The 11,717-nt window shown below is 50.1% G+C and overlaps 1 protein-coding gene across 1 annotated transcript in view; it reads left to right on the forward strand.

The window, feature by feature from the left end:
- Positions 1-11,717, forward strand: part of LOC144175815 (L-lactate oxidase-like) — a 70,939-nt gene that overhangs the window by 55,006 nt on the left and 4,216 nt on the right. The window contains exon 8 of the mRNA XM_077704819.1: positions 585-654. Coding sequence (XP_077560945.1) covers positions 585-654 — 70 coding nt within the window. The remainder of the gene's footprint in view (positions 1-584; positions 655-11,717) is intronic.

Raw genomic sequence — 11,717 nt, forward strand, 5'->3', positions numbered from 1 at the left:
GGCGGCACGCGCTGCTGGGGGATCATTACTCTAACTGCCTCGTCCTCACATGTTCGCCACGCGTCACCGTTGCGGATCGGCGCGCTCATAGTTTCGCCAGGCGGCTCTTCTCCGTTTGTGGTTCATCCCAACCATGTGACATTTGCGCGGGAGGTTCAAACACGACTTTCAACAACATGCTCACGGGCTGCGAAGCACTGCGTGGTAACAGCCGAGTTGCGCGCGCAGCCTTGCGTTCCCTGATCACACGATCACTTTCTGATACGGAACAGATATGCGCCATGACTTAGGAGGTTGCAGATCACGTTGTGCTGAAATTTTGTATTAGAGAATATAGTAATCATCAGCGCTTTTTTAACGCCACACTTGTACCTGCCTTTGGTGGTAGTGCCATATTTCATTTGAGTGCCGTGACTACAGGGTGGATTGAGCCTGAATAATGCATTGTCTTCATATGTCACGGAGACAGACGCATAGCCGAAGACTGCCGGCTCCCAATGAATGCTTAAAAGTTAAATAGTATCCTTAAAGGGGCCACCATTGCAGGCGTTTTTGGACCAGACCTATTATTAACATCTTTGCAGGGGGAGGAAGGTGTCTCCCATGTCATCAAATGCATAAGGCGTGAACTGGACAAGTGCCTTGCCCTTCTTGGTGAGAAATCTTCCTTTGTTATCCAGGTTAGCGAAAGCTCATTGGCGGAATGATAAAGCAAAAAAAACGACGATTGCTCAGAGTCTACTACAATAGAGAGGTAGTTACTTAGCTGAATTTCTTGTTACAGTAAATACACTCTAAGCTGGCGTATCGCAAATCATTTTCCCAAAACCTACGCCTGAAAATCGAACTTTCAAAACCTGGCAAAAAAGACGAGCAAAACGTCATGGAGCCACCAAGGAAGGAATGGGGACCGGGTAATGAGTCGAGACTAGTTGTAGCTTAAACAGAAAGTAGTAGCGTAGATATAATTCCGCACGTCAAAAAACCCTTGTGCTTTCCTTCAAACTTCTTAAATTGCACACTTTTATCAGGTGGTCAAATCCTTTTTTAAGGAGGACAAGGCCATACATCATTCGACATGAACAAAACCACTATTCTCCAGTAAAAAATCGCCGCAATATCAACAAAAAACAAAAGGAGTAGTTGCACAGTTTAATGCTTTACTGCCATCTTGAAGTGGTCATCTTTTCAATAAGCCACTTTTGTTTCTTTCGCATGGTTAATAGTACATAGATGGAAAATTGGCAAGCAAGGGCTGTGCCTGTATAAAAAAGTAGTCTTGGTAGAAACACCATGACTGTAGATATTTATTTTGAAAAATTACAACAATCGCTTCCCCGTTTTCGGAAGACTTACAAAGATAGCAGGGGAGCTTTCCGTTCTCCACTTGTCAGATCCCGCCAATGTGGCACTAGCTCTCGCGTCTGTTAAACGCCCCTCAGAGACTATGATTTTCTTCAAAAGACCCCAAACTCCCGATTATGCAAACTACTAGAAGACTCACCCGCCCTCTATGACTCGAATATGCGTACAACTGCACATCAGGCAGATACAGATATGCAGGGAGAGCAAATTGTATTGTTCGCTTTTCTTCCTCGCTACGCTTCGGAAGCAACACTACAGGAGTTTAATTTAGATGGCCATGCCCTCAATGCTCTTCTTAAGCGGCATTTAGAAATGATTCGTATGTCAAACGAGCAGAATAGTTCGCTTGAAAAACCTTCCCACTATTTGGAATACAAACGACCAATTGGACACTCGAATACCACAAAGCAGCGGGGATGGGACCCCGTAGCGTGATAAAAAAAGCCAACATGCAGGACGTTATATAACGGCCCCATTTAAAGTAAAACACCGCGCATTCACCACCGCAAGCAGGTTCCTTTACACAAAAGCTTATTTTTATTCCGATCAAATTATTTCTTCTCCTTCCTCAAATAAGCTTGTGACCGAACATTTGCAGGAATAATAACTGAAGTCTCCTATGACGACTCAAAGCCTACGGGGGACAAAAGCACGAGGTCTGGAAATTTCGATGAGACTGGTTTAAAAAGGTGCATCAATTGAGGGTCATACAACACCTTAATTATCTGCAAGTGGCATATTCAAGCAAGTGCATGGTTAACATATTTGAACAGTTCGCTTTCAAATGGGCCTATGGGAAGGAAACCAAAAAATTGTACGTACCAGTCAAATTTCGCCTCTCCATCTTCTTGGCGAACTGATGGAGACGAAATAGTGATGTTCTTTTGATGCGCGAGCCGAGAGGACGATCTCGACTCGCTCCGATGACCGACGACCGATGCTGGGAGCGGGTGAGGGATGAGGCCTGCCTTTCTTGCTGGATATTAGGTTTATTTACATTACTCCAAGTTTACATCAGGTCAGAGTGACGGTTACATTGCCACTCTGACAGCAGCAGCCTGTTTGGCCGAGATCTATACTGAAATAGATCCCCTCTCGACCGACCCTTAACAAAACCCAACACTCCGGTTTTGTTACCAAACAACACCGCCTCCAAGAAGGGTGCGTACAAGAAAGAGAGAAAAACATTTCAAAACAATTAATACAAATCATTGATTGGCCAAAGGAACCAGCCAATCACACACATGTCCCAACCTGCGGTCACGTGGCCTAAAATTCTCTCTTACACACTCATAGTGCGTTTCCCACGAACGCCATAGAACCCGACAAGCAAACACTGGACATCTGTGGCCTAAGTGGACAGACATTACGTTCAGCGGGCGGCATTTGCACAAAAGCCAAGCCGAGGGCCCGGAGCGGTCCCCGCGCGGCTGACCTCCCTCCGCGCGACGCCTCCCACGACGCCGTGCGTCTGCACGCGCGGCGGGACAATGAGGGTTGCTAATTCCCTCCCAGACTAAAGGGGCGCCGCCGCCCACCTGAACAGACCACGGGGAGAGACGCCGCCAGCCGAGGCGACCATCGTCGAGGCGAACGACCCGTCGACGAAGAGCGCCCGCCGCCGGAGTCGAAGATTTTCCAAACTTACACCGCGCGCGCTTTCAATACTAAGAGATACGATAATCTGGCCTCCCGTCAGCTTGTTACGCCGAATGACCCAGCCACCTCCGGCGCGACAGAGGCACTCAGGCTAAGCACCCCCGTCCTTTGACACACAAAAGGATGGGCACAACACACGCTCTCCGCGGCTGCGAACTTGGCGTCCGTGCGGCTACATGAAAGAGACACAGGATCGTAGCTACCAGCGGAGGCGACGCCAAAACATGGGCCACCGGCGGCCTTCAGTTATAACATGCGCAGCCCGAACATACGACCTCCGCACTAAGAATGTTGTCCAAACACTAGCTGTACGTACAACATTAACTGTCCCGCACGTTATGTCTTACTGCAGAGCCAGAACTAAAAAAAACACACTCAAACCGTTACGCAAGTACAATACAACGCGAGTACAATACAGTACAACAATAAAAAAATTACCCCGGCCCACACCACCCCAACCAGGACAACGCGCCGGCCAACTGCACCAAAAACAAATACCACGCGGCACACTTAGTGCCTTGACCTAGCTGTTGCTTGTGCAACATCAAACGATAAAAGAAAGCACTCAACTACAGGGCCCATTAGAACAAACTCATGGCACCCTCTACCATTAAAGGCAACCAACCCCACGGAGGGTATAAATGTTCAAACTTGACAACTGAATGAATGATACCATCCACTCTTAAACGTTACGTGCATGCAGGAGCATTCTTTCTTTCCAAGGAAAGGAACAGACACCCGAACAAACCCAAACGCACAAAATGAGGCTAGTCCTGTACAAATAAAAAAAAATATCTAAGGAAGTTCAGCGTCTCTTCACGCAGTCGCGGACGCCTGTTCTTTTAGAATGCGACACAGATTGTTCGTCCCGGTTGCAGTTAACTTGCTGTCCACATGCGATGTACTGAAAGTTCACTTTTCAGTACTTCAGACACTAGTTCGCACACAAGCGCCACAAGGGGGCCATACTTGCACATTCCATGGCCCACCATGACCACATGCCAACGAGCGCAAATAAAGAAAGGCACTCGCCATTGTACCCAAAGGTACACTCCCTACCGTGCTGTAACCGCGGCTCTGCTTCACAAGAAGACAGCGTTAAAACCGCCAAACTGCGCTACTCGCAAATTACACGCCTTACGACAGCAGAACGCAACCAAAACCTGCACACACAAAAAGAAACTAACTACAAGGGGGAGAACGACAGTAGAGGTAAACGAACAATAATCCTCATCTGGGGGAACCCTACACATCTAAAAAAACAACAAAAAAACGCAAAACGCTAACATATAAGTGTGCGGCAAACAACACTGAACCGTCCCTGTCTCGCACTGCATACTATTCAGCGCGTACACCTCCTTCCACGGTGGCACACACCGACCGTCGCACAGAAGCTGATTCAGTTTCGTGCGCTACCAGCTGATTCTACACGAACCCTGGTTTGGCTCGCGGTGTCCTCTGCTCCCGAGAGAAAAGGAACACCCTACTCGGCGGTAGCGCGTAGGACGATGTCGCACCTGCGCCGCCACACCTGCCCCCGCGTCCCGCGTTCTTGGACCCGTCTGAATCGCCCTACGCGCAAGACGCCGCGGACCGCCTGCGCTTTCATGCTTTGCGCATGCAAGCTCAACAATTAGGCGCGCCGTTCTGCTGCCCTTGCATGCCCCTTGTGCTGCCTCGGCGACAGACGGCTGCTTATTGTCCGCCTCCACAGAAAGAAGTTCGGCAGCTAAGACATCTGCCTCGCGAGATTCCACGATCTCACCTGTAGCAGTGGGAACGCTACGGTGTTGCTCAACAACTGTGGTGGCTTCGGCTACCTCAACTGCATTCCCACTCTCCTTATCCCCTGGCGCTCGAAGCGGCCACGAGGGAACAAACACCGTGAAAACATTGGCGTCCTCTTGGAGTTCACCGATCCTGCGGAGTTTTGCTTTTTCGTAAGCGATCTCCGCTCTTCCTTGGGCTTATTAAGCACTGAGCTCCTCAGCCGTCGACGGGCTACCCGCGCCCCTGCTACCCGCTAGCCTTGCTTTTTCCAAAGCGTGCTGGGCATTTTTGAGGGCTGATTCAGCTCTCAACTCCTCAATTTTGAGCACAATGGCACTAACCTTGCGGTCGGTGCCGCGACATCCCGTTAGCATATTGGCCATGGTAAACCCAGAGCAAGTAAGTCAAGGCCCACCTGTGCCCGCTCCGGTTTCGGCCGGGTCGCAGTGTCGCTGATGCAGCAGCTCGTCGACCCGATGCGCCGCTCTCGCCGCTGGGATGGGGCCGTGCTCCCCGGGCCGGAGCCCACGAAGGCTACCGCTGAGGTGACGCCCCGTTGAACTGCGGCTTACGCCGCCCTGGGCCAGAGCCCACGAGGCCTCCCGCTGAGGTGTTGTCCCGTTGAACCACGGCTTACGCCGCCCTGGGCCGGAGCCCACGAGGCCTCTCGCTGAGGTGTCGCCCCATTGAACCGCGGCGTACGCCGCCCTGGGCCAGAGCCCACAACGCCTCCCGCTGAGGTGTCGCCCCGTTGAACCACGGCTTACGCCACCCTTGGCCAAGCCCACGAGGCCTCCCACTGAGGTGTCGCCCCGTTGCCGTTAAATCGCGGCTGCTGCCGCACTGAGCCGGAACTCACGAGGCCTCCCGCTGAGGTGTCGCCCCGTCGATGCTTGGAGTCTGGCTCGTCGTTAGTCGGAGCCGAACCTTGCGTTGGAGGAGTCTCTCCGCAATGCCCCACCAGCTCCAGCCAATGGTCGTGGTCATCCTGCCGACTGCGCCAGTTAAATTTCGCCTCTCCATATTCTTGGCGAACTGATGGAGAAGAAATAGTGATGTTTTTTGATGCGCGAGCCGAGAGGACGATCTCGACTCGCTCCGATGACCGACGACCGATGCTGGGAGCGGGTGAGGGATGAGGCCTGCCTTCCTTGCTGGATATTAGGTTTATTTACATTATTTACATTACTCCAAGTTTACATCAGGTCAGAGTGACGGTTACATTGCCACTCTGACAGCAGTAGCCTGTTCGGCCGAGATCTATACTGAACTAGATCCCCTCTCGACCGTCCCTGGACAAAACCCAACACTCCAGTTTTGTTACCAAAAAACCCCGCCTCCAAGAAGGGGGCGTACAAGAAAGAGAGAAAAACCTTTCAAAACAATTAATACAAATCATTGATTGGCCAAAGGAACCAGCCAATCACACACATGTCCCCACCTGTGGTCACGTGACCTAACACTCTCTCTTACACACTCATAGTGCGTTTCCCACGAACGCCATAGCACCCGACAAGCAAACATAGGACATCTGTGGCCTAAGTGGACACACATTACGTTCAGCCGGCGGCATCTGCACAAAAGCTAAGCCGAGGGCCCGGAGCGGTCCCCGCGCGGCTGACCTCCCTCCGCGCGACGCCTCCCACGACGCCGTGCGTCTGGACGCGCGGCGGGACAATGAGGGTTGCTAATTCCCTCCCAGACTATAGGGCGCCGCCGCCCACCTGAACAGACCACGGGGAGAGACGCCGCCAGCCGAGGCGACCATCGTCGAGGCGAACGACCCGTCGACGAAGAGCGCCCGCCGCCGGAGTCGAAGATTTTCCAAACTTACACCGCGCGCGCTTTCAACACTAAGAGATACGATAATCTGGCCTCCCGTCAGCTTGTTACGCCGAATGACCCAGCCACCTCCGGCGCGACAGAGGTACTCAGGCTAAGCACCCCCGTCTTTTGACACACAAAAGGACGGGCACAACACACGCTCTCCACGGCTGCGAACTTGGCGTCCGTGCGGCTACATAAAAGAGACACAGGATCGTAGCTACCAGCGGAGGCGACGCCAATACATGGGGCACCGGCGGCCTTCATTAAATACATGCGGAGCCCGAACTTAACAGTACCAGACATGCACTACAATTACATACACTACAAACCCCGTGTCAGCATAGAGGAATAGAAAAAAATATTGTAACCTTTGACAAGTTCTCAGGCGCAAATAAATGCAGTTATTAGGGTCGGACACACTAACAATGGTTACTACGGTACATAATTCTCACTTCATTCTCCCAAACGGAATCCTGCGTGAAACTGTGCTCCCCGAGATTAGTTTTAAATAATTTACTGCCCGTAGATATTTGTGTCGCGTCCAATTTTTGCGCTCATTCGCCGTGTATGTATTGAAGGACCCCCCTTCATGCGTGAAAAGTTTGCGAGCCTGAACTTGTCCGATAAAGTCACATCAACACGCAACAAACTTAAATCACCGGTTTATTCCAGGAACCCCAAAAAATGTCCTTTGCAAACGGAACAGCTTGACGCACAAAACTGTCATATTATAATCGCGACCATGCATAACTCTGCACCGATCATGCAGACAATAACATGGCGCTTCCCTCGGCACAAATGATGATGTCCGCGTTCTTGAACCACGCCCCACCGTGCGCGCCCACCACATGTGCTGGTTAGTCCAGGATGGCCGACGGTCGTGGCTGCTGTTGTTTGCTTCTTGCTGCGCCAATCCTTGCCCTCCGTGGCCCCCGGGCTGTTCCGTATGACTCCCCACACTGCACTCGTGAAAGAAACTGTTATGCCAGACTTGGTACGCAGTAGTGTGCATGTCCCGGGCTTGATGCGTACTACAAACGTGGGCATTGCGGGCTCATGTGGAGCAGAAAAACACGCACGCGGCACATGACACGTAGGGGGCTGACTTCCCTATCTGTGCTCGTCGCGCGCTCTGGGCACTCTCGTCGCCACGCGGGGGCACATCATACGTAGGAGCCGTGTCCCTGCACTATATACTGCAGATTCCAAGAACATCCCAGTTGTTGGCTCTACTGACAACGGCAAGCACTTGTTTATTTTCTCCTCTTAACCTCTGTGCCAATTCCTTCTGTCCATCGGGACCTGTGGTCATCCTTTTCCAAAAAAGGCACCCTCTCTTTCTCTCCCTCCTACTGTTTTTAGTTTGGCTATTTGTGCTATTTCGGTGTGTCGAAATTAGCCTACTTCTTGGCTATGTTGCTCAAACTTTGGCTGTTGATCTGCAAGAACCTGCATCTGGGGTCTTACTACGCGCGCGTTCCATGCGCCATCGAGTAGAACCTTTCGGTACTGTTGCAGTTTGATTTATAGAGGGCCGCGTGTGTCTGTTTTTGTATTTTTCTAGTGGTATCTCTCATTAAATCAAGCATCCATTGATTTTTCATACAGCAGCACTGCGATATTACTTATGCATAGATGCTGTGCCTCAGATATGCGAAATGTTTTGTTATATGGCTCAACAATGGTGACAAGTAGGAACGTGCCACCGAACTTGGGTGTTTAGAAATGTCTTCGGCTTGAGAGATATAGAGACACATGAACAGACCAAAATTTCCGCGTTCAAGTAACCCAAGAAGACTATCGTCTCTAATAAGGACAAGTAAAAGTCAGGTACCCAGCCCTAGTTGAGAGGCAAAATGCACTTTTGGGATAAGGCGATATTTGGGATAGCGCGGACACGGCCTTTGTAGAAATGCCGATATATCATCTCATTTTATGCCATGGGGGTGGAGGGAGTTGATTGTATAGGGCTGGGATGAGCAACTGTTTGAGCAGGAGGGCCGAGTTGCATGAGCCGACACAGCGGGGGCCGGCAGGCAAATCAAGGGGGGGGAGGGCTAACAGGGTAAAAGGAAATGTGGGGGGCAATGCTAACTGGAAGCGATAATTCTTTGTTGTTGTTTTGATACAATTGAGATCGAAACTGCAATGTCAACCTTCCTAACGTAAGTGACGAGAGGGGAGGGGGCAGTACTGACGTGGTACCGGGGCCGCATCAAACGGCCCGGTTCGCCGCAGGTCTCCAGCCCCTTGTTCAGCGGATACCTGGAAGGTCAGAACGACAAACCCAGCAATGGTTTTGGTATGATGGCGGTATAATGTCGGCGCACAGGAAACCGCTGTACGCGATCAGGGCGTGTGAATGATTTTGGGTTACACTAGTGTACATGTTCAAGACACCCGAATATGACATACTACAAGCAATCAAGAGAAGAAACGCGCGGTTCAGGCCCGGGAAATTTGAAAGCGCAAGCTTTCATAGTGGCACCGATGGCGTCCTGTCACACGCATGTATTAGATGCGACTGCATCTCATTCACTCGCCTTGTCCCTCATACGGCGTTGTCCGCACCTCCCCCTACACTATAAAAAATAGCGGCGCCCGGTTTTGATCCCACGACCCTGTGGGCGGAACGCAAGGTACATGGTGCTCTTCCCACTGCGCCACAAAACCTAGACAGAATCAAATGCTACGAACGCGCCTTATATTCTTGACTCATTCAAACTGCGTCAAGAAGCTAGTGATACAACGTATGATGGGGCAATGATTAACACTTGCAATAAGAGAAAAGAAGCTCCCAGTTACAGCAACAATGATGGAGTAAAGGTCGTTGCGACAGCGAAGCCCAAAGCATAACACTTAGAGAGATTGACCAAGATTGGCCAATAAAACATAATAATAATCATAAAACATAATAATCATACGCGTTCGCGACACGTTTTGCGCGATTTGAGAATCAATCCAACAGAAACACCAAGTGAACCCCACGATGCGTCGCATCTACACAGGGTTCCCCTCGCGGGGAGGTGGGCGCAATTTTTCCCCAAGCAGCGGTTGGTCGACCTAAAATCTCTGATAAGACCTGTGGAACAGGGCGCGTGCGTGAAACTGGGATTTCATTGTGTCAATACGGTTACTTTATGTGCAAATGTCGTAAAAGAACGATTCCAGATCAGACAATAAACGTATCGATCATGAAGAACGAGTACAATTAAAATGGCCGCGTACCTGCTCTTATGGTTGCAAATGCCGACGAAAGACGATAGTCTACTGGCGCCCTGCCAAGTAAATGGCTCCCCTTCCTGCTCCGCTCTCATAGTGTTCCTCTACTGCCCCGGTCCTCCCAAAATAATAGGCTAGAGGTTTGCTCAAATCAATTTACATTTACCGTGTTCCACTGACCCAGGTCGGGTGCATTGATGCCAGCGCTGCCATACGGGGGAGAGGAGCGTGAATCAAGGCACCTATATATCACGCTGTCATAGTTAATCGTTGCCCTACTACAAGTGCGTTCCAAGCGGAAGGTGCAACCCATCTGGTAGAACGTTTCGTTACTGTTACCTTTGATTTCTTAAAATGCCGTCAGGAGCTACAGTGGCGCGGGCGACAGTATGCGTTGGAGTGAATCTTTTTTTCTGGAGTGGATGCAGTTTATCACAAAAACCAAGCATCCGTGATTTTCAAAGGAACACTGCAAATTTCACTTATATATTGATTTTCTCCGTTATATTTGCACAATGTCTTGTTCTTGTACAACAATGTTGACAAGCATGAACTTTGCCACAGGGCTTTGACGATTGGATTTAGCTGTGGGTATTTAAACCTTTTGTGCAGCTTCTGTTTTGCTTTCGCCTTCGGTTTTTGGGTAGCTGAATCGAGTCACAGACAGCCAGACAGACCAAAATATCTGCGATTAAGCCCAAAATTGACTATCGTCTTTAATAGGCCTTTATCTAATCAACCACCTATCCGAATGCATTTAGATCATTCGTAGAAGCGTTTACTTAGTGCGGAAAAATTGATTCATGGGTTCGTTCTTCGTTTGCAACTGGGGCTTTAAAGTTTGGCAATCTACTGTACGCACTTGTAGCGGAGGTTGAACGCAGTTTTAGCTTTCGCACTTCTGCAAAGTTTCTTTTCGTAGGGATGATAATGTTTTTTATGTCAGTAGATCAAACCTCGCAGCGCCTATTCGAGAGCAGATAGAACATGTATGGTGGGTGATGACCCGTTGATGATAGAGAGGGGGGGAGCGGTGGAGTGGAGGGCGCTGCGCGCACAATACAGCACTTTCTATACGCGGGACATCGGCATTTGATCGCAGCTTGCGCGCTTGCCCGAGAGGATTTTAACGTGACGAACTGCCAGATCTTTTTATGGCGAATGGGTCGTAGTTACCGCGTAATACAACGTATATGTTTTGTAGTTCATATCTGAAGCCTCATCTGTGTAATTACAAAACAAAGTCATGGCTGAAGTTTGTTTTGTTTAACCCGGACCCCAGCCAAATTCTTCTCGTCTAACCCGTTGCACACAACATAAAGACGAAACGCTTTCTTTTTTCCCAGTTTGCAGTAGCCGCTAACACAGGACACTCATGCGCAGCGTACATATCTTCACAATAGGGGAATACAATAAATTTATAATGCACGTAGACCTGCTTCCTGTTCAGATTCCTGAGAAAATCTTGGAGGCGTATTCAGGCCCTTGCCTGATGTACGCCGCTACTAGCTCTTGCTCTTCGCGGGTGCTTGTCGCGGTCAGCCATCTTTTGTGTGGTGTTTTTGTTGTGTTCGGTAGGGTCGCGCAAGTTTGTTTGACGCTACAAGTTGTACACGTAGGATTAGTGTGTGGGATCTCCAAGTATCCGGTGTAGCTTAGCGAGGGTATAAAATGTGTCGGCTTGGGTTGTCTAGTGTGCTTGTCTAGTGCGTCTTAGCCCTGTACGAGTTACCTCGTTCAAGAGAATTATGTTTTGGGTTGACGTGATATCGAGACTGGGAGTGGTGGGTTTGGTTCGCGCAATCACTGAGGTGGTCAAGTTGTTCCATGGCTAGATGTCCAGCCTTGGAGGCGAGAATCCTTCGATGTCAAGG

Source organism: Haemaphysalis longicornis, unplaced genomic scaffold (assembly GCF_048455015.1).
Source record: "Haemaphysalis longicornis isolate Haplotype H1 unplaced genomic scaffold, Haemaphysalis longicornis Haplotype H1 scaffold_3, whole genome shotgun sequence".
Taxonomy (NCBI): domain Eukaryota; kingdom Metazoa; phylum Arthropoda; class Arachnida; order Ixodida; family Ixodidae; genus Haemaphysalis; species Haemaphysalis longicornis.